At 43.9% G+C, this 27,124-nt stretch overlaps 1 protein-coding gene across 1 annotated transcript; it reads left to right on the forward strand.

The window, feature by feature from the left end:
* Nucleotides 1-232: 232 nt before the first annotated feature.
* On the forward strand, nucleotides 233-23,714 carry LOC139765128 (neuronal acetylcholine receptor subunit alpha-3-like). Its single transcript, XM_071692323.1, has 10 exons — nucleotides 233-370; nucleotides 5,788-5,939; nucleotides 7,557-7,696; nucleotides 10,863-10,907; nucleotides 12,010-12,119; nucleotides 13,525-13,741; nucleotides 14,717-14,912; nucleotides 15,240-15,392; nucleotides 19,568-19,734; nucleotides 19,955-23,714. The coding sequence occupies exons 2-10, from the start codon at nucleotides 5,891-5,893 to the stop codon at nucleotides 20,159-20,161; spliced, it is 1,284 nt and encodes a 427-aa protein (XP_071548424.1). The 5' UTR covers nucleotides 233-370; nucleotides 5,788-5,890; the 3' UTR covers nucleotides 20,162-23,714.
* The last annotated feature ends 3,410 nt before the right edge of the window (nucleotides 23,715-27,124 follow it).

The following is a 27,124-nucleotide window of genomic DNA, read 5'->3' on the forward strand; positions in this document are numbered from 1 at the left end:
GCCGTTGGCGTCCAACAGTAAAATCATTAACTTCTTCCTGTGTTAAAGAGAATCCCCCTGGAAAAAGCCACGGACGCTCTCCGTACGCATCTGGCTCCTCTGCCTGAGTTATATGCTCGGAAACATATCTAACGAGGCGTATAATTGAGAGTAAATAAACACCCCCGGGCGTCCATTCCCTCTGACGTCATGGCGGTGGGAGGTAGGTACGCACGCAATCCTCGCCTCACACTGGCCTTGCTAACCCCTCGCACTCTTGGCGCAGCGACCGTGGACAATACATCCACCCTCGGCTTGGCTTGCTCATCCCCTACGACCAGTGACATACGAGAGAGAGAGGAAACGTCTTCCCCCCTCCCCTATTTAAGAGGTGGGTTCTCCATCCCGCAACACTGTACATTTTTAAACATTAGCAATAGATGAAGGTGACTGCGAGAGTCGGTAGTTTTAACCGCCGTGAATGTTATACAAAATGCTTCATGGTTATACACTCTGTTCACGAAGAGTTTTAAGTGACTCATTTTTGGCTTATAACCAAACTTGGTGATTTTGCTAAAGAGAGCGGATGTGGAGCACCTCAACCCCACCGTGTGGACTCTTGACATACAAGATGAGCTGATTTTCTCGAGCTCGCTCGTTCTTAAAGTTGGCTAACTTACCATAACAGGTCACAGATAGTGCCTTATGCTCTCGAGGCCAACCTCTTTTTTTAAAACCCCTACCACAGGCTGCCACGGGAAAGTCCCATGGAGAATTCCCCTAGGGTTGACGCTACGCCTCCAGTTTTACGAGGGCAGAAGAATTCCTCTGTACCCCACCTCGTTGAAATAGCATTTGATTTTCGTAAAGGAAGATATCCTTTAAGTCCTTCGAAGACGACTACAAGCAATGATAATAGTGTCTCCCTGTCAGTGGAGAGTTCCCGTTCAGGGTGACCCATTAGGATTTTCCTTTCATCGTTGCCTTACAACCAGTAAGAGAAATGAAAGACGAGACTTGACGCCGAAAATTATGATCGTCTTCAAACACGAGTCTCCATCAGTCACCTCGAACTCGGCCGTAGCCCGCTGGTAGAACATGTTTAATTGGGTCATCATCATGTGTCGTGTACTAGCTCAGTAGCCTTGAGTCGGTGTCACGATCCAGTCTACTGGATACGAGTCCTCGGCGCAGAACAGCTTCACAACTCGACTGTCCTGTGCTCATTCCTTAGCCTTCTACACCTGCGTCCAACGCTCGGCTCAGAGTGACTGTCGTGCTTTGTGCTCCAGTCCAGCTGCGTTTGAACTGAGCCATTCATATAGTTATTGCTTAATCGTTGCGTTCTATACATGCATCATCTTTGTGACCGTATATCTTGCCCTTTCGTTCAGCCTCATGATCGTATTTCTCCTACCCAAACACTCATGAATGTATTATAACTTGTGCATGTCTGATGCTCAACGCAGCCAACCTCATAATCGTATATCTTGTTCCCAATCTCACCCTCATGACCGTATGTCTTGTGCCCAATCCAACCTCACAACCTCACACCCGTATGTCTGGTAGTCAGTCCATCCTCATGAATCCAACCTCATGACCATATTTCTTGTGTTCAAGTCACCCTCATGACTGTATATGTGGTGCTGAATCCTCTCACCCTCATAAACGTATATCTACTGCCCAACCCACCCACCCCTAAGACCATATGTCTCCTGCTTATGTTACCCACCCTCATAACCGTAAGTCTTCTGTCCAACCCACCCAATCCTCATGACCGCAGATCTGCCCAACCCACCCAATCCTTATGACCGCAGATCTGCACAACCCACCGAATCCTCATGACCGCAGATCTGCCCAACCCACCCAGCCCTTATGACCGCAGATCTGCACAACCCACCCAATCCTTATGACCGCAGATCTGCCCAACCCACCCAATCCTTATGACCGCAGATCTGCCCAACCCACCCAATCCTTATGACCGCAGATCTGCCCAACCCACCCAATCCTTATGACCGCAGATCTGCCCAACCCACCCAGCCCTTATGACCGCAGATCTGCACAACCCACCCAGCCCCATGACCTTAAGTCTTCTACTCGACACACCCTCTTGACCTTCAAGTCTTAAGCTGAACCTAATCTTAAAAATGTTATTTTCTTACATAGTGTGTTGGAGGCACTAGTCATGGAGTAAAGTCCACTACGAGGTTGAGCCTGAACTGTAAATTGAAAAGGGTGATAAAAGTAGACATAAGGAGAGCGAAGGGAAAATATCTTTAAGAGTTTTGAGTAAGTGGAGCGAAGGAGATAAGCGTTCCAAAGGTTTGCGGTAGAGAGAAAAAGCAAATATCACAACGTCCCACCCTGGGGTTGTCACATGGTCACAGACACGACAGCTGTCACGCGATGCCAAAGGTTCTCGTGTATTACGCAACACGCCAGATGGTTCGTTCATTGGAGAGAACTTGAGAGATGTACTGGATCTGGGTTTGATGAAGTGTGGCCTCGCTTGTTCTCATTATTTACCGTATGCATGGACGTCCGCCGGTGCATGGTGTCAGTGCACAAGTGTTTGTATGTGTGTGTGCTTATTTGTGTGTGTGTGTGTGTGTGTGTGTGTGTGATTACTGTATGTGATTACTGTGTATGATTACTCTTTGCGTGCTACGAGGAGAGAGCTTTACACTCGTGTTTACCCCCATCTCTTAACCCTGTGTATATATGAACCATGTCTTCATGTCTTGACTCTTATGTATGCACATACACACACACACCAGCCTAAGCCAGGTACCCATTCATCCACCAGCACAGAGGGGAGGAGGATGAACACTTGTGGTGGGTGTGGACCAGCTGCCACGACCTCGAAATGTCCCGAGCTGAATTATGGTCTGGAGTATTCTTAAGTATTTCTCACATACGTACTTCATAGCAAACATATGATCCACACATCCTCTACCACGTGCGAAACCACACTGTTCCTCCCCAGTCTGATGCTCTGTGCATGCCACTACCCTGTCAATTACCACTTCCACTTATACATTTACCATGCACACTCAACAAACTTATACCCCCTGTAATTCGAAGACTCGTTCTTGCCTTTGTACAGTGGTGGTACTTGTACATGCATTCCACCAATCCTCAGGCACCTCACCATGATCCATATATACAGCGAAAATACTAACTAGCCAACGAACAAGTCAGTCACCCTCTTTCTTAAGAATCTCATCTGCAGCACCATCCACTCCAGCCGCCTTGCCACTTCTTACGCAGGGCTATCACCACCTACCCCCATTCATCAAGCTACATGCTATGACCCCTCTCACTTCGCAGACTTCCCCAACCAAATCATCCCTACACCTGCTACCCCCATCATCAAACACTGTATTCTACAAACATACACAAACTGTAGGAATGAAGGTGAGCCAGCATTCCCATAGCAAGAAGAATCTAAGCTCAGAGATTTCGTCACAGATGAACCCAGAAAATGCCCTCTCATACATTAACACCACCTCCGCCAACCAGGCCATCAACAAGCACATACCACAATCAGACAGAAAGCAATATAACTCAAACTTCTCGCTAGTTGCAGACCTCGTAAACAAACACACTCGGACAAAGAAGCACTCATCAACAAATATAGATTATAAAACAAATCCTAATTCATAATCAACACCATCTCTAACCTAATCACTGAGAGGCACACAGCAAACTTACTACACTCCTTCCTCAACACTAGGAGCCAAAAGAAACCAACACTGACAAATGATGGAGAAAATTTACACCTCCCACACCGCCCCTGACATGAAATGTTCCTTACCCACACCAACAACGTCTCCTCTTCTCCTACCCCCTTAAGAAAAAGATTCACGCACAAAAACTCGTGAAACACGAGCAAAAAAACATTAGTCTCAAACCACCCACACCCCTAAACAGGAGACCCATGAAAAACTTACAAAAAGAAAAAAGTCATCCACCCTGGAAAAAAACTGCTTACCCGTCCTTCATTCTCGGTGACACTTGCAGCGCAATTAAAACAGTACAGACGACTCTTGCAAGCGATCCTCACAACACGTGAGACGAACATAAAAAAAAGCTTCTGTCCCGCTCACAACCCAAGCACTTTGCGGCCATCAACAACCACTCCTGTTTACCAAGCAAAATCCCAAACATCTAGACGTATAATGGTAACATAGTACTTACCATAAATCCCTTCAAACCAACAAGTTCTCTCAGTTTCGTCTGCCCCAATGCCACTGCTGTTACTGGTCTCCTAACTCCATAAGGTGATGCAGGTTGATTCCCTTGCAGTTCCCTTCAGGGGTCATCTAGTTTATAGGTGTTGTGGCTAACAGGATAGTAAGCACCGTGCCATACAGGAGGAGGATGAGTGTCTAAATCACACACACACACACACACACACACACACACACACACACACACACAGATGGGTGTTGGATGTGTTGGTCGGGTCCAGTTTTGAGAGCGTATCTTGGAGGGCAGATGGTGAGAGGAGGTATGTGGGTAGTGATTATTGTCTTGGTGGCGTGTAGTTTGCATGAGCTTTATTTCATAAAGTGTCGTCGTTTGTAGTCCAGCATTGCTCACTGATTGGTCTCGGTAAACAGGATGTTGTGCTGTATGAACGTCCTGAGTCGCCTCCTTGTCCTTGTTGTTTGTCTCTTAGGATGTGCATTTATAGTGAAGAGCGAAGGTAGTAGATCTGGGCGTAAGCCTTATCTGTTGGAGGAGAGCTCTGTGTGTGTGTGTGTTTATCTCTTGGAGTAAGGCGAGTACTTGCATCTCTTTGCTTGCTTTTTGATTGCCACTGGTGCTGAGTTGTCAACTAGTGTATGTATGGGGTTCTAATGAGTGGCAGAGTCAGCTGGTGATGGTGAGGTTATGTTTTGACGCTTTATGATGGTTGTTTGTGTTGGGAGGGTGGTGGTTTAGGTGTCGGTACTCAAGAAGCTATGGCATGTCCATAGCTCGTGAGTCGTCGTTTATGCAGAGGACGAATGAGCAAGGCAGCTGAGGGCGTCTGATAGACTCCCTCTGATGATGGTGGAATAGAACCGAAGAGAGAGATGTCCTGTCGAAACGTCAAAGTTCATGATTAACGGCAAGGATGAATGGTAATCGAGGCATTAACCACCCAGTGATGAGGAACAAATGCGTGTGATTGTGTAGATTGTTTGGCTGTGGCTCGTGGTTCAGCCCGGCAGCTGCAAGAACTTGGCTATTCTGGGGGAGGAAGTCTGTTGCTGGGCGAGGGAAGCCTGGGTAAGGTTCTCCACCTCACTTCACAAGCAGCTAAGTAGTAGTCGGTGGTCGCTGGACCCTCTGCCCTCGGTCTCTTCCTTGTATATCAACTTAGCGTTACGATTCTTTCTTGAGTCTCCCCTAATGATGTGATCACTACACGAAAGTGCACTTGAGAACTTAACGTATTTCGTTTCCCCGTGATTTTTTTTTAAAAGAAGGAACAGAGATGGGGGCTAAGTGAGGATATTCCCTCAAAGGTTCAGCTCATATATATATATATATATATATATATATATATATATATATATATATATATATATATATATATATATATATATATATATATATGAGAGAGAGCGTTAATGGGATGGCCTTAATTAGGGCCTCGGTTGCCCGTGCCGTCTCAGCTAACATAAAAAAATAAAATCAGTCGACATCCTCTTCCCTTCACCAATCATGTCTACTTTGTTTCTGCTGCCACTGAGGGTCACTTCATCTGGCTCGACTCTGAGTTCAGCAGTTACTCATACCCTTCATCTCTCACAGGTCCTGCAGTGGCACGTGAGCAGCAGCAGCAGCAGGAGGTGGGTGTCTTTGTCCACTGCTAAGTGCGGGTCGGTCGGGCAACGCGGATCTGAGTGACCGAACGATGCGACAATTCGTGGTGGTAGCTGCCTTGTTGCAGCTGGTCCACGTGGGTAAGCATAGAGAGAGAGAGAGAGAGAGAGAGAGAGAGAGAGTGTGGTGCCATCTAGACCAAAGATGAACTGTTTTGACTCTGCTCATCTGTCGCATTTTTTTTCTTGTTCTTAGATCTCCCCGTTATCCCTTATGCTCATCCTTGTCTCTGTCCATCCTCCATTTCTTCTTTATTCTCTTCCCTCTCTCTCTCCCTCTCTCTCTCTCTCTCTCTCTCTCTCTCTCTCTCTGCCACTTTACCTCGCTTACCGGCCTTTTTCCGAGCCGCCCACGGACAGAGACCAACGGATCATCCCAGAGAGAGAGAGAGAGAGAGAGAGAGAGAGAGAGAGAGAGAGAGAGTGTGTGAGTGAGTGAGTGTCCACAGCTGCAGCAGCTCATCTCTTCTTGTGGCCTTTTTTTTCCTTGTTGCCACTCCATCCTTGGCCTCACCATCTGAGATACATCCCACGGGTTCCCATTGTTGACATCATGGAGGTCATTCACGCCTCTCCCGTCTCACCAGTAATATGATACATGGCTCTTAATTATACAGTGGCCTGTACCCTTATATAAGGTCACTGTCTCGGAGGAGTATGTATAGGAATCCATGCGGATGGAAATAGCAACGGGCGGCTGGATCATCCCGTCTGTGGTAGCATAAGAGATTAGAATCATTTAGGGCTTCGTGTGTTGAGGATCTGATAGGGCAAAGATATGACTTAAAGGGAAAATGTATGTGATATCTTTCTCTACGGAAGCGTCAGTCACATCAGCCTAGGAGCCTTTGTGAAGCCTGTTCTTAAAACGAATCTTTGGTGCTTTTTTGTTTTTTGAACAGCTCTAACTAGTGGTTTAACACCATTTGCTCATAATCCTGCAGGAGAGAGAGAAAAGAAAGAAGTCCTTTGCCACATACGAAGTAGATCGTTAGCACTACGAGTTTGTATAGATCACTTCGAGTAAGCTCAGACTGATTCAAGCCTTAGATGGCCTTAGATTAAGCCCGCATTCATACAGAGATCAGCAGAGTCAAAAAGCCCCTAACTATATTCTCATTCTATCTACCAACAACCTCAATCAGCAACTCTACCCTCACCTCCACCTTCACCAGCTTAAATGCCACTGACTCTCTTCTCACTTTTCATCATCACCAAGACCTTGTATAAGCTCTAGGTCAGGGCTATTCAATCACTTTAGAAGTAGAGGGCCGGATTAAGAGCCTCCAATTGATAGAAGGGCCATACATTTATTTTACCTTCAACTTTTTTCTCTCTAAACATTTCATTCAACTAATCATTACAATTGATGACATGTTTCATTCAGCTAATCTATATGGTTGGTCATGATACAAATCTCGTTGATGCAGTTGAAAATCTACTTACGTAAAATTTCGTAAGCACTTAGATAGATACATAATTTCATTTATATATGTTGTCATCTTAAGTCTGTCAAAGGGCCAGTGAAAAAACCGTCCAAGAGCTGGATTTGGCCCGAGGGCCGCTAGTTGAATAGCCAGCCGCCCTGTGCCCTGCTCTAGGTAACCTTGAGGACGCTCATGTCATTCCCAACCCACCCCCCCACTCTCCCTACATCGCCTTGGAGACCCACTTAACCTCAGGTCCTCGCCTCCACAGCCGTGGGAAATGGTGACCAAGTTACGGTGGATGTCTCAGCGTTGCGGGCCTCGCTCCTCAAGGGCTACGACAGGATGGTGCTACCCAGCATGACAACCACGGTCAACATCTCTGATGTCCAGATAGTCTCCTTAGAGCTGGTGAGTGTCAGAAGGCTTTACTTCGAACCCTCCTTATCACTTAGTCCCGCCATAAGACTTGAGGAGGAGTTTGATTTAAGGCTCGTTCTGAAAGAGATTCTCAAAGAGGTCTTAACGAAGCTTCATTTCGCATAGGGTGGTCTTAAATCGAGGATTGCGTGTCCGCATCGTTTTCTGGTTCACAGTGACTGAAAGGAAGATATTACGTGACACTGGCATGTTTCCTCGCTATTGACCCTTTGTTTATGATAGGTCTAGAATATATATATATATATATATATATATATATATAATATATATATATATATATATATATGGGTATGTTTGAAGGAATAGTAGTTCCAACAATGTTGTATGGTTGCGAGGCGTGGGCTATGGATAGAGTTGTGCGCAGGAGGATGGATGTGCTGGAAATGAGATGTTTGAGGACAATGTGTGGTGTGAGGTGGTTTGATCGAGTAAGTAACGTAAGGGTAAGAGAGATGTGTGGAAATAAAAAGAGCGTGGTTGAGAGAGCAGAAGAGGGTGTTTTGAAATGGTTTGGGCACATGGAGAGAATGAGTGAGGAAAGATTGACCAAGAGGATATATGTGTCGGAGGTGGAGGGAACGAGGAGAAGAGGGAGACCAAATTGGAGGTGGAAAGATGGAGTGAAAAGGATTTTGTGTGATCGGGGCCTGAACATGCAGGAGGGTGAAAGGAGGGCAAGGAATAGAGTGAATTGGAGCGATGTGGTATACAGGGGTTGACGTGCTGTCAGTGGATTGAATCAAGGCATGTGAAGCGTCCGGGGTAAACCATGGAAAGCTGTGTAGGTATGTATATTTCCGTGAGTGGACGTGTGTATGTACATGTGTATGGGGGGGGTTGGGCCATTTCTTTCGTCTGTTTCCTTGCGCTACCTCGCAAACGCGGGAGACAGCGACAAAGTATAAAAAAAAAAAAAAAAAAAAAAAAATATATATATATATATATATATATATATATATATATATATATATATATATATATATATATATATATATATCCCTGGGGATAGGGGATTAAGAATACTTCCCACGTATTCCCTGCGTGTCGTAGAAGGCGACTAAAAGGGGAGGGAGCGGGGGGCTGGAAATCCTCCCCTCTCTTTTTTTTTTAAATTTTCCAAAAGAAGGAACAGAGGGGGCCAGGTGAGGATATTCCAAAAAAGGCCCAGTCCTCTGTTCCTAACGCTACCTCGCTAACGCGGGAAATGGCGAATAGTATGAAAGAAAGAAAGATATATATAGATATATCCAGCTTTGACTAACGGGACTTGAGAGAAGCGTATTTTTCCAATGATTGTGTCGTGATGGTGACAAGTGGCAGTACATGGCAACACGCTTCTTCGGGGTTGACTGATCTTTGGCGAAGACAATGTCTCTTAAAGGCGACCTTGAATACCTACTGGTGATGCTGGTGTCGGCAAGCCGAGCCAGATTCGAAGTTACATCGAAGTTCCAAACTTACGTATTTGCTGGAATAACAACCATATTGATGTAATTATATAATGAACTGCTGCTACTCCCATAGCCCCAGACAATTTAGGTTCATTAGAGAAGATGGCATATAGGCACAGAGAGCACACGCGTATCACAACTTAAATGTTGGGGTAAAGTTAGCTGTCTCGTATTTGACCAATTATCCTCTTGCCTTTGTCTAGATTTCCCAACATTCGAGGGAATCTCCCCATCCAAGCTTAAGACAGGATTACAAGCTTGAGCACGACGGGAGCGTTACAGCAAGCTTCAAGGGACAGGTCTAGGTGATGCTGAAGTACAGTTAACATGTAAGAAGGACTTCTAAATGAATTCCAAATCACGAGTCAATTACCCACTATGACTGGAGTGAACAGATGGTACCCAGAACTGCTGAAGGGAGTGGGGGGATACGTGATGCCTTAACTACTGAAGGGAATGGAAGATGCTTGATGCCCTTGGTGCTGAAGGGAGTGGTAGATACGCATTGCCCTGAGTGCTGAAGGAAGTGGTAGATACGCACCGCCCTGAGTGCTGAAGGAAGTGGGAGATACGCATTGCCCTGAGTGCTGAAGGGAGTGGGAGATACGCATTGCCCTGAGTGCTGAAGGGAGTGGTAGATACGCATTGCCCTGAGTGATGAAGGGAGTGGGAGATACCCATTGCCCTAACTGCTGAAGTGGGAGATACGTGGCATCTGAACCAAGTGAAGCCCCTCTGACCAATCCTAGGCGTAGGTGGTATGAACGAAGGGTGGAATGCTTAGATTTATCATCATTGTCACACTAAGAATATCACACTCGTTTATATGTAAATTCATACAGGCATATGTATATATCTAGCCATGATATATCTAATATGTATATAATCATAAGATATCTAATATATATGAGATTTCAACTGGATAAAGATCCAGAGTGGGTGGTGAGTGTCGGAGATTCAGCGACTGTATATTCAGTATACATATACACTATGATATATATGTGTGTATGAGTGGTTGGGTCGTTCTTCGTCTGTTTCCATGCGCCACCTCGTTGACGCAGGAAACGGCGATCAAGTATAACAAAAGTAATATATACATAGCATATATTGGAGTAGTATAAGGCAAAAGAACGAAAGGAGGAAGAGACCTAACTTAGGGTGTTGAATGTGACGTGCAAACGATGGTCCTCATCCGTTGGGATTAGCATGTATGGCGAACTAGTGGGAGAAAGTGACCAAAAACCTCGTAACTCGTTTGGGACAGTTTAGCATTACGTAGGGGATGACACAAACCATTTAGTAGAGGATCCTCTCCGATTTCTCCTTTAAGAACAGCGTCAGTTAGACAACAGGTTCCACTGCATTGGAGGTCAGTGTTATGCTAAAACTTACTTTTGCTGTATTGGAGATTTTTGCTTGTATATATAAAGCCATCTTCTTTTTTCGTGCTATTCACATATTCTCGTAAGCAATCACTGTTAGATTTCTGTGTGTGTGTGTGTGTGTGTGTGTGTGTGTGTGTGTGTGTGTGTGTGTGTGTGTGTGTGCTATTCACATCTTTTCTTGACGTGAGCAATCGCCCTTGGCAACACACATTTTAAGATCTTTTGAATTGTGTATTATTCTATGTTTTTCCCTCTTCAGTTCAGAACTATTAATAATGGATTCTATGTTTCCCTTTTCAGCACGAGGCGGAACATTCGATACATGTTTATTCCTGGCTTAGCCATGTAAGTACTTGTCACTCTTTATTGTGGCCTTATCTCACGCCACGGTGTCAAAATATAAGAGGAATTAGGTGAATAGAGTCTGAAAATGGGTGGTAGGGTACCAGATGAGCATCGATGATCTTAGGTGGACACGCTTGTTGGTCGTATACTAAACATATGTTCCCAGACATAATGAGATCAGATCCTTTATATCAGATGCTCATGTAATACACTCGCATCAGTATGACCAGATGTCATTAGCTCTATAGCTCTGCTTTTCTTTACTACACTAAACTCGTATATCTATTTAATCTAATTCTTTATACTTGATCTCCGTTTCCCGCATCAGCGAGGTGGCGCTATGAAACAGACTGAGAACGACCCATTCACTTACACACACACACACACACACACACACACACACACACACACACACATAGAAGCCCATACACGTACATACACATACATAAACATATCAACATATACAAACATACATACTTATACAGACATATACATATATATATACAGATGTATATATTCATACTTGCTTGCCTTCAATCTATTTCCGACGCCACCCCGCCCCACAGGAAACAGCATCGCTACCCCACGCTTCAGCGAACAAACCCAGTCAGAAAAAAATGTTAAACGCTTAGGATGACTGCAGACAGGAAGCGATGTCAACAGATCATCTGTGGGATCCATATCCTCTTTGTATTTCGATAAATCTTCTTGTATTTTTCCACGGTTTTGCTGTGGGATGTATAACTTCTCTTCACATTTGTTACGCTTCTTGAGCTTGCTTTCAGTTTCTGTTTTCGTTGCGTCTTCTCAACTGTCCTCAGGGTTCAGTAAGCTCTCCTGTAATCTCTGTAGCTCTCCTGTAACAGTGCCTTAATCCCTGCACTGCATTGTAGAGCTTTGATGCCACATATTTGATCTGTATGTACTTCGTAGCGTCTGCAACCTTACCCCAGTACTCCTGTTGGTGCTTAATGAGAACCTGTGTTGTATTTTCCATACGTTCTCTATATGGGCCCTTGCTCTTTTTTTTCCTTAGTCTTCCCTTTGTCTTAGGTACATTTTCAGTGGCGCAGTTGTAGTCGAAATCTTCTCTAACCGCCAGAGCTGGACGGATCCTCGTCTCGTGTGGGCTGATGAGGATCACCCTGGCTTGGATTATGTGGGAATGGACCCTCAGGAAATCTGGAGGCCGGACCTTACTCTCTATAACGCGTGAGTATCGGCTTGTGTATGTGTGTGTGTGTGTCTGCGTGTGTGTGCGTGCCTCTCTCTCTCTTCCCCGAGCCTGTCCTTTCCTATGATATCACGCACCCCGACATTCCTCACTGTCTTCCACATCTACCTCAGTTCCGAGAAGATCTCTTGGAACTTGACCCTTTCTAATGGCAAACCTGTGCGCTTTCGTCTCTCTCTCTCTCTCTCTCTCTCTCTCTCTCTCTCTCTCTCTCTCTCTCTCTCTCTCTCTCTCTCTCTCTCTCTCTCTCTCTCTCTCTCTCTTCGTCTCCCTCGCTGCGCCTCTGAGAATCGCAAGGAACTCACAATATGGCCTGCTGTCACTCGTGAATACCTTCTCGTCATTTCCCCGGGTGTGTTTGTGATTCTCTTGTCTTTTTTCAGCTCCATTCCTTCTGCTGCCGTTTGGTGTGCCCCAAGGAGTCTGAATGTCTGGCTTGCTTTATGACTGTAGCCGAATTAATCTCGTATTTTTTGTTTTTTGCTAGAGCTCCCTATGCCCGAGCCTTACTTGAGTCTTTCCCATATTCCTATTCTTCTGTCTCTCAAGGCCAAAGTCTCTGTGACCTCTGAAAGACCTGTATTGCTATGTCTCTTTCTCTGCCTCTCGCTCTTTTCCGTTGGTAGCAGATAGTGTGCAAACACCGACGAGGGAGAGGAAGTGATGCGCAGGCACAATGATTGAGGAATTACCTGATCCCTTTGATTACAGTATTTGAACCGTTTGATTACAATATTTGAACCCTTTGATTACAGTATTTGAACCCTTTGATTACAGTATTTGAACCCTTTGATTACAGTATTTTAGCAATGTATTACCATTTGTATGTCTCTTTCTCTCTGTCGAGTTTCATGACGGTATGTCTGCAGCTGTAACCTTACATCCTCGTATCCTCTGTGTGCACGTAACCCTGTAACCCTGTATGATTGCATTATTTCATTGGACGGTCACTTGTAGCAGGGGCTATAAGGTGCGACTGTGTGACCCTGTACGTAAACCACGAAGGAAATGGACCATCATGTGACTAGATGACCCAGACGTATGCAGCAATAGCCGTGTGATCTTGCCTCCTTCTGACTGCAGTTATGGCAGGGCGAACGAAACACATAACCCCATTCACGTGCATCTGCAAGCTTTGCCAGTGACGTTCATCCATGCGTAGCGAGTCCCTCCTGTATGCCTGTAACCTTGTGGTCGGTGGACCCCCGCCCGTCAGCGTGGCTAAAGTAGGCCAATGAGTACCTTTCTGTACCCTTATATCCTGTATCCATGCCAGGGCGGATGTGAACCATTCATCACCACCCTTACCACTGTATCCTGTACATTTTTTTTTCTTTGGCTAAGGTGAACCAACGTCTCCTTATCCATGTTTCTCCTTGGCAGCGCCGATATGGACTCCTACGTAATAAAGCCTAAGACGTCAGCTTTGGTGTATCCAAGTGGACAGGTGCTCTACGTGCCTCCCTTCAAGCTGCACTTCAAGTGTTTGATGGATCTGACGTACTGGCCCCACGACGCGCACAAGTGCGTGCTTAAGATAGGTTCCTGGATCTACCATGGTAAGAAGATCGATCTTCGAGTCACCGGTGATGCTCCAAAGGTAAGGTGGTGTAGCTTCAGGTCATGTTGGTGGTGGTAAGGGGTGTAGCTTCAGGTCAGTGGTGGTAAGGGGTGTAGCTTCAGGTCTTAGTGGTAAGGGGTGTAGCTTCAGGTCTTAGTGGTGGTAAGGGGTGTAGCTTCAGGTCTTAGTGGTAAGGGGTGTAGCTTCAGGTCAGTGGTGGTAAGGGGTGTAGCTTCAGGTCTTAGTGGTAAGGGGTGTAGCTTCAGGTCTTAGTGGTGGTAAGGGGTGTAGCTTCAGGTCTTAGTGGTAAGGGATGTAGCTTCAGGTCAGTGGTGGTAAGGGGTGTAGCTTCAGGTCTTAGTGGTAAGGGGTGTAGCTTCAGGTCTTAGTGGTGGTAAGGGGTGTAGCTTCAGGTCATGGTGGTGGTGGTAACGGGTGTAGCTTCAGGGCATGATGATGATAAGTATTGTAGGTTCGGGTTCTGAAGGTGCCAGGCGATGGTATTCTAAGTCACTCATTCACCCACTTACATTCGCATGGACCTAACTGGCACCCACCCTTGCGCGACACTGTACTAACTTCCCCTATTTTCCCCCCACCTTTAAAGATCTCCGAACAAGATATGTAAGGACCCTTTTCATGTACCCTTCCCTTGAGAAGTAGATTCTCACTTCCATTTGCTATATCCTTGAGTTCGATTACAGCTGTGTCACTATAGGCTTTGTACTTTCTAATTCTGCATCTCTTGAATCCTTCGTATTTACCTGACTGTTTAATTAGATTAATTCATACATGCCCTCCTGTCGAACGTGTGATACCTGACTGAAGGAGGCTATCGTCTCTGATATACCATCAGATATTGGCGACGTGGGATACGTGAGCATCAGCATTTCCTTGGTCTAACTTGGGGTCTCCATTACCCATCTAAGTCTCTTCTTATTCATCACTTTTTTTTTCTCAACCCTCAGATTTTGGGCATCCCTAACCTCCGTTAACCCCTGGCCTCTTCTGCAGTTTAAGTTCGACGAGACGCTTCTGCCTTCTGCTGTGAATTCCAGCACCTCGAAATGGGTGGTTCAGGAGGCCACGATGATACTTGAGGAGAAAACCTACCCTTGCTGCACAGAGGTGTACCCCAGTGCACTCATTTCTGTTGTGGTGCGTCGCAATGCCTCCGCTCACATGTGGACTGTCAAGATCCCAGTTGTCTGTGAGTAACCAGATTCCCTGATCTCTTGAGTCACATCTATTAGATCGGGTTAACGATAGCTCTTCTAGATCTATCGGACCCGCAACTACATATGAGTATCTCTTAATCTATTTAGCCAATTCAAGGAGAAGGTAAGGGAGCTCACACTAACAACAGATAAGTCATAGTGATTTAAGGATGTACCCAGGGGGAAAAATGAAACGCGTGAAGTCCCCAAAGCGCTTTCGTGTATTACATCTACAAGGGAGACACACTAGCCATACATTTAGGATCTAAGTCGAATGTATCAATGTCATTTGTTTTGAGATAATCTCACACATTTTACAGGTCTGACCCTCCTGACATTAGTGTTGTTCCTACTGCCTCCTGATGCTGGGGAGAAAGTGACACTCGGAGGCCTGTGTCTTACCTTGAACATGCTCTTCATTGCTTATACAAACCATGTCGTGTCCTATGCTCCTACACACGCTCCACTCATAGGTAAGTCTCTTACTCATCCAGTATACAGTACCCAGTTCTACCAGTTCATATTGTAGAAAGAGGTGTGTTTTTTTGTGGTTCTGTGGGATCGATGTTTGTTATTAGTACTTTTGTGTTGTGAAGAGGAAGCTTTGCACTCGTGTTGCTCCGCCTACGAAATTTCTTTATGTACCATGTCTTATATATATATATATATATATATATACAGCCATGCCTGTGCTCGATAGCCATTTATTTACTTCTCCCAAGGGGAGAATGAACAGTCAGGTGACCACTGTCGTAGAAGGAAAAGATGGGTATGTCTGATGGTATAGTAGTCCCGACGGTGATTTGTGGATGCTAGTCGTGCCTTACATGCACTTGTGCGGAAACGCGTGGATGTGTTGGATATGAAATGAACGAGGACAATGTGATGTGAGCTGTGGGTGAGAAATGACGTGTTATGATATGGATGTGATAGTAAGTGGGGTGTGTTTTGGAAAGGATGAGCGAGAAGAGACTACGAAGATGTATGCATCAGAAATGGAAGTAGCAAAGAGGACGTATTGGCCAAAGACGAGATAGATTTATAGGGTGAAAGAAGCTTTGAGTTATCGCAGCTTGAACATGCAGGATTCAGCAGGAGGGCGCGAGGCATTCATGAGATAGAACGAATTGGAGCAATGTGCTATACAGTGGGCGACGTGATTGATAGTGGGCCGAACCAGTGCATTTGAAGTGGTGAGGAGTGGATAAATGGGCTCTGGTTTCTGTGCATTTTACGTGATACCACATTGGATATGGGCTAGTGCAGACGTTTCTTGTTTCTGATGCTGCCTCTGCCTTGTGCGACTGTGAATATATATATATATATATATATATATATATATATATATATATATATATATATATATATATATATATATATATATATATATATATATATATATGGGGATGAGAGAGCTTGGGAAGTGAGTCAGTTGTTGTTCGCTGATGATACAGCGCTGGTGGCGGATTCATGTGAGAAACTGCAGAAGCTGGTGACGGAGTTTGGTAAAGTGTGTGGAAGAAGAAAGTTAAGAGTAAATGTCAATAAGAGCAAGGTTATTAGGTACAGTAGGGTTGAGGGTCAAGTCAATTGGGAGGTGAGTTTGAATGGTGAGAGGCTGGAGGAAGTGAAGTGTTTTAGATATCTGGGAGTGGATCTGTCAGCGGATGGAACCATGGAAGCGGAAGTGGATCATAGGGTGGGGGAGGGGGCGAAAATTTTGGGAGCCTTGAAAAATGTGTGGAAGTCGAGAACATTATCCCGGAAAGCAAAAATGGGTATGTTTGAAGGAATAGTAGTTCCAACAATGTTGTATGGTTGCGAGGCGTGGGCTGTGGATAGAGTTGTGCGCAGGAGGATGGATGTGCTGGAAATGAGATGTTTGAGGACAATGTGTGGTGTGAGGTGGTTTGATCGAGTAAGTAACGTAAGGGTAAGAGAGATGTGTGGAAATAAAAAGAGCGTGGTTGAGAGAGCAGAAGAGGGTGTTTTGAAATGGTTTGGGCACATGGAGAGAATGAGTGAGGAAAGATTGACCAAGAGGATATATGTGTCGGAGGTGGAGGGAACGAGGAGAAGAGGGAGACCAAATTGGAGGTGGAAAGATGGAGTGAAAAGGATTTTGTGTGATCGGGGCCTGAACATGCAGGAGGGTGAAAGGAGGGCAAGGAATAGAGTGAATTGGAGCGATGTGGTATACAGGGGTTGACGTGCTGTCAGTGGATTGAATCAAGGCATGTGAAGCGTCTGGGGTAAACCATGGAAAGCTGTGTAGGTATGTATATTTGCGTGTGTGGACGTGTGTATGTACATGTGTATGGGGGGGGTTGGGCCATTTCTTTCGTCTGTTTCCTTGCGCTACCTCGCAAACGCGGGAGACAGCGACAAAGTATAAAAAAAAAAAAAAAAATATATATATATATATATATATATATATATATATATATATATATATATATATGTATATATATATATATATATATATATATATATATATATATATATATATATATATATATATATATATATATTCAAACAACAATAAGACGAAATAAACAAAAATTAACCTCTCACACAATGACATTTCTCTGAAGTACAGCTATCGAAGGTCTTGTATTATCAGTTCCATTTTCTCTCTTTAACCAGTTATCGGAGATATTGTTCTAAAAATGTCACTATTGTAAGAAGGGGTCGGTCTCACTGGCATGTTAATTTCTATATAATTCTGTCATTTGACCTCCCAGACATGCATTAATTTGTTAAGGTCATGTTTTCATAATGTGGTATACAGTCATCTGTTACTCTCTTCATTATCATTCAGCTTGCATATCAATCGTAAAAAGTATATATATATATATATATATATATATATATATATATATATATATATATATATATATATATATATATATATATATATATATAATTTTCCAAAAGAGGGAACAGAGAAGGGGGCCATATTCCCTCAAAGGCCCAGTCCTCTGTTCCTAACGCTACCTCGCTATTGCGGGAAATGGCGAATAGTTTGAAAGAAAAGAAAGATACGAGTAGACGTCACAGCAAGACACAGTATTTTGTTGTTACCCCTTAAATATGGTCTACATGTATGGTGAGAGAAAATTGATGTTTACAAATCAATTTAGGGCTAACCATAGGAAATGCTAGGAACGCCACGCCTCAACACCTTCCTCAACAAACATTGTACTATCATCGTCTCACTCACCCTTGATATGGGCTATCAGAGTAGATCTTAAGCAGAACATTTCTATTTAAGAAAATCGTCTGTTTTCTTCTAGATCTCCTCACCCATTTCTGAAAGTTAATGACATCCCTTTCAGATGTCTATGACATTTTCTCTGGAAAGATGACTAATCTTTTGTTCATTTTGATATCGTCTTGTGCACAAACCCACGTATGTTAGTGTTCTAAAATTCAGGTGTAAGGAAGGAAAGGATTGTCGATCTTGAATAGGTAATGGTTTTTGCCGACTTTTCGTGTTATATTCGTCTGATAAAGAACTTTATCTGAGAGGGTGATTTTTCAGAAAGCGGACACACGTTCTATTAGACAGACTTTGACGTATGTTATACCAGTGTATTCCCCACAATCTGTGGAGATTATAGAAGGTGTGGGGCTCTTACCTGTAGCTCCCTTTTCTCCCGCAGAATGTGGGTAGGGCTTTGAATTACCTATAAGAGGATACAATTCCATGGAGTAAAAAGCGTAGATTATTCAGGTCTTCTCTTTAGGAATGTGCAGTGTACCATCTTGAAGTTATCAAGAGTATTTAAGGAATATTTTTACGTTGATATAATTCATATTTGTCTCATGGTTCGAAGGATGAGCTTGAATAAACTAACAAAGGCATTGTGTGAAATTCTGTACCTTATACTATTGATGTTGCCAGGGGATCCGCCGTTGGCATTGGGTTTATGTCTTGGGAATTTGTTATTTGTCCAATAGGACGGGCGAGGTATAGGGGTCAGCGCTCCTGTGGGTGACGCATTCACAGGACGCCCAGGGTCGAGCGCATAGGTTTGAATCCTGGGAGTCTGTCCACAGTCAACACAGCTGTTCGTCTACCCCTAATGGTTGGTCGATAAAGTGGGTACCTATATAGAGTATATATATATATATATATATATATATATATATATATATATATATATATATCGTAAATGAAATGGCCTTGATTAGGGCCTTGGTTGCCCATGCCGTCACAGCTAAATTAAAAAAAAAAAAGATATCATTGAAAGGGAGTTTTTAGTGCTCTATTTGCAAACAAGAAGCTAGGAAAGTTTGTATGACAAACCGTATCAGTTCATCTTTGAGTTTTCTGATATTCCATTATGTATTTTTATCATCTGCGACGCATCATACACACCTCACACACATCCACCTAAAAGTCGCTCACAGTTACACATGGTTTCAACCTGTGTCAGTATTGGCACGCCAGAAACGGGTAGTGAATAAGACCATAGAAAACATCACCTGATATTAATCCTGAGCAGTTAAGGGGGGATTTTCCCAGAACATCCAGTGGTTGAGGTCATATTACATAATCCAGGGAAGCTTAGTCCATATAAGTCCATATTGTAATTCCACTTTCGTCGAGATGTTGACTGAGAGATTTTGTGTTGCCTTACAGTGCAGATGGTGTCTCAGCAGCTGCTGGTGGTGGCGGTGATGATCGTGGTGGAAGCCCTAGTGCTAAGGATGGCCAGGAGCCCTCACTTCTCCCCTCTGCCAACTCTCCTCAGGGAGCCGGCGCTAGCTGCCTCCTCCATTCTTTGCCTCTCCAACTACAAAGATGCTGTAAGTAATGCCTCTGCTGTTGCAACACCGAGAAGGACCTTCAGTTTTAATCTCTCTCTCTCTCTCTCTCTCTCTCTCTCTCTCTCTCTCTCTCTCTCTCTCTCTCTCTCTCTCTCTCTCTCTCTCTCTATCTATCTATCTATCTCTCTCTCTCTCACACACACACACACACCAGAAATATCATCTTCGTCGGCCTATACACACACCATTCTCTCCTCAGGTCACCAGCCTGAAGAAGGATGACGCGCTTGCCGGTGGATCTGAGGAGGTAGAGCTCGAAGAGGGGAGCAGGGGAGACCTACTTCGTCGGGGGAGCCGCCACCACAGCGAGTGGCTGCTCCTGGCAGCAGTTCTTGACCGCCTGGCCTTCTTCCTCTGCCTGACCATCTGTATTGTCATCCTCATCCGCTTCAGCAGCATCCTGTAAGGTCTGCACACCCGACCTGCCACCAGCCAGCTGGTCACATCCCACCTGGCATCAGATGGGATGGGTTACATCCCACCTGGCATCAGCTGGGGTGGGTTACATCCCACTTGGCATCAGCTGGGATGGGTTACATCCCACCTGGCATCAGCTGGGATGGGTTACATCCCACTTGGCATCAGCTGGGATGGGTTAGATCCCACCTGGCATCAGCTGGGATGGGTTACGAGCCATGGGACGCGGATAAGTGATGGTGTACCCCACGCTCCTTATGTGGGCGGTAGCGCAAAAGGATTACACAGGTCACAAAGGGGTCTTAGCCAGGCCCCAGTGGATTGATATTACATAAGAAGTTACAGTTCGCAATAGGTATTTCATTGCATGCATTACATAGTTTCGTATGTTAAGTTTTACCGACCACATGCAAAAGATAGAATGGATACAAACTTGAAATTTCAGGTACTTTGTTGTTAACAATGTGTTGTGACATTTCTTGCAGGGTTTGTGTGGATCTATCCATGAAAAGCTCTTTTTTTCATCTAAGACATAGTGCTCTAGTTTATGTCCAAATCTTTGACTACAAACTTATTGTACAATTGACACGGTTAACATCTCCAGATAGGCCCGAAAAGCACCAATAGTACCTATAACCCATCCTTAGTCTAGCAGTTACAACATTATGTAGTTTCAGTGGGAGTTATTATAAACCACTTGGCGCCAGATGAGGTGACCTGAAACATACCTGTAGCCCAGCTACAAGGGACCAAAAACCTACTCCAACAACGACTTTGGAGTAACTTTGGAGTGGATTTCACATCTGCTTCATCAGCGACTTTACTTGCTTGGTTGGTGTCCACAATTGAAGCTTGATGAAAGACGAAGTTTCATTGTACAAGTTGTTTACGAAAGACATATGTAAATTTCTTGAAGCTTTTTGTGAAGATGGTTTACTGAATCATCTTTTATGTCTTAGGCTCACAACACCATCTACAGACTGTGCTAAGTGATAGGAATGTGTTATCTGAAAGGATGTGTCTTGTCACAAATGCACAATGCACTCGGGATTTGTCGAACGGTAAGATAAGGTCACAATAATAATTCTATCTTTAGATCATTAGGTGAGATTATTATCAGGGATTGTTGTGTTCAAAGGAGACTCCACCTCGAGGGTCTGCTCTTTTGTGAGCTCATACTCTTGTGCCAGAAGGTCATGCCATTGTTTACACTCGCGTACCATTAGTGTTGTAGTGTGTGGTAAGATCACAGAGCCATAGACTTTGACAACATGATCTACTTCCTGTGGAGGATTTGTTGTCTTTGACCTCACAGCCATCAGGGGTGTCGATTTGTTTCTTGTCCTATGAACTCTCCAGTTCTCGAGGTGTCTTTTGCTTTGTGTTCTTGCGACACCAAAAATGTCTGCTGTGTTGTGACCTTTCAACACTGAAGGGAATAGCTATATCATAACCTTAAAACACTGTAGGTGTGTTGTGCCTTGACTCTACAACACTGAATGCCTCTGCTGACATTACGAAAATGAATATGCCTTGTAATGGTAGTGGTACAACCTTACAGTATTCAAGATATCCTCTGTGTTGTAACTTTACGACACTGATTTGCCTGCGGTTCTGTTGTGGCCTTGCAATAATGAAGATGTTTTCTGTGTCGTAGTCTCACAACACACGAAAGGATTATGCTTGTGTGGAGACCTTACAACATTGAATTTATTTGTCGTGATCCTACAGAGACTTGACGATGAATTGACTTCTTGTGATATGATCCAGTCTACCCCTGTACAAGCAGTTGACGTACTGTACATCCGCTTAATCACGTCAATGGTGGAAGTACACTTCGTGTACAGACTATTACATCCATAATGGCATTCTTACACTTTCTACTGTCTATGGAAAAACTATCCTAGGTCTTTTATATTACTTTTTAGTTATGTTAATGTCACATTATCGAGTCTTGCTGGATAGATCACAAATGCACCTCAGATATCAGTGATTTTAAATTTTGTTCGTTGTTTTTTGTTTATGGTGTCTCTGAATAGCGCCATTGTCTAAATGTAGAGCAGTGTGAGATTACGTCAATCTTATGGCTCGGTGTTTGATTTCTGAACATTTCTGGTGTTCGATGTAAGGTGAGGGATCATTGAATATCGCCTGTGTTCAAGAATCGGTGGCTCACCTCTTGCTCGAGTTAAAAGTTCAATGACTGACCTCTGGATATCACTAGTGTTCAAAAATTTTTTTTGTGAATGAACATTGAAGACTGTCAGTGACTAAGGTTCGGTGACTGAACTGTGAATATCGCCAGTAATGAAGATCATGTGACTGACGTCTGAATATTGCTGAACAGAGTTGGGTGGCGGGATTGTGTTCGCTGCCTGAAGTGAGCTCACGAAATCCTTACAGCTAAGAAGTAGAATTATGTTGACCTGTTTTAATAAAGGGAAGCAAACTGTAGCTCTTGGGGTCAGGCTCCAGAAGTAAGGTAATCAGGCTCCTGGTAACTTTGTTTCCAGTTGACCCAGAGAGAAATTTACACCCAAAGCAACACCGGATTCAGGCAACGCTGGACCTTGAGAACTCGAAGAAGTAGGAGCTCTGGACCAAGACATCTCGACTCGGGGAGTTTTGGAACAAGGCATCTCTTGACTTGGGGAGTTCTGGAACAAGACATCTCGTGACTTGGGGATTTTTGGAACAAGGCATCTCTTGACTTAGGGAGCTCTGGACCAAGGCATCCCTTGGCTCTGGAAGCTCTGGACCAAGGCATCTCTTGACACGGGGAGCTCTGAAAGGAAGCAGCTTTCTGCTTATAGAGCATGGAATCAACGCAACAATGGACCCAGGCAAATCTGGAACTAAGCAACTGTGTATCAAGTGAACTCTGGAGGACCCATGAAGCTGTAGAGACAGGCAGTTCTGGGATCCCCAAGCGACTCTTTCCCCTCTCTCAAGACATATAGACTGAGGTAAATGTAGACTCCACTCTTAGACGAGGGTATGGATGTGGTCAGGTTCTCAACTCATGCAGAAGAGAATTTTTCTTCTTTGATGCGGACGATATGAGTTTGAAACAGATTTATTAGGCTCAGGCTACTGTGAACCGAGGCAACTTTTGACTAAATGAGTTCTGGAATGTCGCAAGTCTAGAATGACCCCAAGAAACTCTGGAATTAGGTGATTTCATATCCAGACTACGCCAGCTGGATACAAGTAATCCTGGACTCAGACAATCCAGGAAATCTTTTAAAGTTCGTCGGTGTATATAGGTGACGTTACATTAGACTACTTCAGAGGAATCAAAGGAGAATGTCGTACACACACACAACTCGTTTGACATGATAGAAAACTGTTGATGCCCAAAACGTTTGCGAAAGCCCAGACGTTGGGTCACCGATGTTCTGAACACTAGTGATTTTTCACATCCCTATTTTTCAAATACCTTGTCGTAATAGCATTTGATGCGGTATCCATAAGCCATTCGATTGTATCTATCCATGTATTCACATCGTGATACCTTTCCAATACAGGAGATTCTAATTTTACCGACATCTTTGGTTTTTCCCCCTATACTTTAAGGCATAATGAGATACACACATAAAGCTCATGATTTTGTTGTTCTGAAGACTCGACCAACTGATAAGCTGTAAGATTCTGTGCTCAGCTCTTCCCTGAAGACAAGACCTTGTGGGTCATGGTTGAAACTTTTAAGGAACAATATTTCATTTTCACTCAAAGCAGAGCAGTAAGAAGATTACACACACACACACACGTATATACACACACAGGATTTGTGGACGGGGGAACACAAATGGTTGTAAGGGAACATCCCCATCCTACTAAAGACATTTGTCAGTCAGTCACTTGGTCCACTACCACCCACTCCAATAGGGCAGGTCGGGAGCCACACCTTCTGGAGGAGGTAATGTCAGAGGCCTGGAACACGGGGCTGGCGCTCTGTGCTGTTGGCTCAGTCCACAATGGCTTGATTATTATCAGCGAAGTCTGGCCGCGTTATTGGCGCGACTCCACTCCGTTATTGCCGCGTCCTGGCCATGCAATAGGTGCAATCTGGCACTGGCATCTTTCTGGCTTTATAGTTAGTGTAATCACACCAGCCAACTGACTGCACCTGGTATTTTGTAGCGTCTTAAGGCAGCCTTTTTAACTAGGAAGAGTTGACTACCATTTTATGGATAAGACCACATATATATGTGTGTGTGTGTGTCCGAAATGATCTCATAGCTTCCTAAGGATCATAGACTATTGTGCTGTCTTCACTGCCATTTTCCACTTGTATTCCCATCCACTCCACATTCCTCGTTTATCCGTGATACCAACTCAGACGTGATGTCACAAACTGTCACAATTCAGTGTATGGGAAGGGAAAAAGATGGATGATATGTAGTTAGTGTAGAAAGGAACAACGCTTAAAAACATTTTATTGAATATTATAATTCTTATCATGATTACTATCATTATTCATCATTACTATCATTATTCATCATTACTATCATTATTCATCATTACTATCATTATTCCATGGGCAATTCTAATGGGGCTTTTGCAACTACGAGCCTGTGATCTGTGGCAAGGAAGTCCTCGAAGACGTTGTAATATATATATATGTATATATATATATATATATATATATATATATATATATATATATATATATATATATATATATATATATATACACACAACCTAGCCAAGCCGGGTATCCATCTGTCGAGCAGCCCCGAAGGGAGAATGAACTGGGTTGGGTGTGAGCCAACTATAGTTCTGGGTCTTCATTTTCCACGTATAAAACTTTGAAACACACGGGGGTTTCAGTACGCTGGGCTGGCCAGCTTCTCCAATTAAACGAAGTCAGATTTCTTGATTCTGCTTCGGGGTGAGTTTGATCTGCAGTATGAACTAGGTCAATGGGAAGAACCTCTTCGATTCTTGGGTGTGGTTCGGATGCCAAACGCAACAACTGAGAGAGAGAGAGAGAGAGAGAGAGAGAGAGAGAGAGAGAGAGAGAGAGAGAGAGAGAGAGACCGGATTGATGAAGCAGTAACTAGATGGTTCACGTGTGTGGCTCGAAAGCTTCAAGCAAGAACTGTGAAGGGAAGTCATGTAAGTGATAAAAAGTGCGTTCATAAAGCAGTAAGTGGATGGTTCACACGTGTGGTCCTAAAGTCTCGCGCAACATCTATGTGAGTCTTGGAATATGATAGAAAACGGGTTGATGAAACAATAACTAGATGGTTCACATGTGTGGTTCAGAAGCTTCACGCAACAATTTTTCAGAAAGATTCGAGAATTGATGACGGAGAAAGTGTCGATAAAGCAGGAACCAGATAGATAAAGTGTCAAATGATAAAGAAACCGTGATCAGATAACGAGAAAGTACGAGAGTATTTAAGATATGTCTCTTGATGGCAAAGGCAAATAAATGACAGCGAGAGACGTAAAGTGGCGAAACGAAAAGCGGAGCACTCAAACAGCCCACTTTAGATTGAAGATTACACCACCTAACGCCACTAAATGTAGCATCTCATCCCAGAGGCCTGAGGGTTAACAATACCAGATCACCATAGAGATATCCCATTGCTAGCTATACTTCGGTCAAGGCCCAAACCGAACTGGGATAGTGACCCATTTCAAGTGAGACGGATACCGCAGTGAAGCAGTCTCGAAATACTCACTATAAATCCCAAGGAATTGGAGAAGTGTTGGGAGAATAAAGGTAAGACACGGTTGTATAATAAGATTCAATACTATGCAATAAGATTCAGTACTCAGCCCCAATATAGTACCTAGATAGACGCCACTGAAAGGCTTCACAGTCCAAACAACCCGACCGGCTCATTTCCACTTTCCCTCGTCAGCTCGGTCGTCCGGAGTCTCGAACTTTGTTGTGATCCGGGTTTCAGTTGACTTACCGAGTCGTGTGGTGGCGGAAGCCGATGAGATCCTCCGCTTACATAGACGTGTACACCGGGTGCATCTGATGTTATCTTAAGTGTCGATTTACGCGAACACTTGTACTACCGTTACGGCAGAAAAGTTAGAGGTGTTGACATTCGACATGACGTATGATCAAAGTTATTTAGTGCATCTTGCCCCTGGTGGAGAGTGTTGGGGCGTGACGAGTGTTTGATACAGTCTTCAACGAACCAGTCTCATTGTCGAGTCGTACATAACAGGTCAGTGTAATTCAACGTACCTCAAAATGCTTCTCTACTTTTTCGTCTCGAGGTTATTCATTCCAGTCGTTCGTCTCGTTCATTCATCTTGTTCAGGATATCACTCCCGTTATACATTCTTCATTAACCACCTCATTGTCTCGTTACTTTGCTCTGACAGTTTCATATTATGCATTCCACCTTGTTATTGACCAATATCTCATTATTATTTACGGTGAAAAAGTTTGATTTGACAGATATGACTTCATATATTCGTAATGCAGATCAAGGATTAAGTTTCTGTCAATTAATAATGATAAATTCACTTATCAGAGTTCAGCCAGGCTAATATATCCAGATTAATGGCCAAAATTATGAACTATGCATAAAGAAAACTCTTGTTTATCAGTCACTAACTTTTGTTGTGTAATGAGGAGTTATCATCCCACCGTAAAATATCCAGTTATGAGTAAAGATGAAGTAATTACTTAAAAACGGGCAATTTATGTGACCATTAAGCTAATCTATATCACAGGCCGTGTTTACTAACTCCCATGTTAAATCCCTGTCGTACGTAATCCCCCACCGTGTTAATATCATGTGAGCCAGTGAGGTTAAAACCATACTCTACTCTGGTTTAGTAACATCAGCTGCTCCAACATCGGCTGAGTTAGTTACGTAGAGTTGACCAGTCTGGTAACGTTACGGAGAGTCATTTTACTGTTCTGTCCTAACCTCAATTGTCTAGAATAGAAATGCAGTTTGAATAATCATCTAAC

Source organism: Panulirus ornatus, chromosome 52, assembly GCF_036320965.1.
Source record: "Panulirus ornatus isolate Po-2019 chromosome 52, ASM3632096v1, whole genome shotgun sequence".
NCBI lineage: Eukaryota > Metazoa > Arthropoda > Malacostraca > Decapoda > Palinuridae > Panulirus > Panulirus ornatus.

Excerpts from the sequence above, each read along its gene's own strand:
- LOC139765128 (XM_071692323.1), top strand. The coding sequence starts at position 5,891 with ATGCGACAATTCGTGGTGGTAGCTGCCTTGTTGCAGCTGGTCCACGTG. Across the intron at positions 7,697-10,862 it reads AGATAGTCTCCTTAGAGCTG|CACGAGGCGGAACATTCGAT; the intron begins GTGAGTGTCAGA and ends TTCCCTTTTCAG. Across the intron at positions 19,735-19,954 it reads TCTCCAACTACAAAGATGCT|GTCACCAGCCTGAAGAAGGA; the intron begins GTAAGTAATGCC and ends TTCTCTCCTCAG.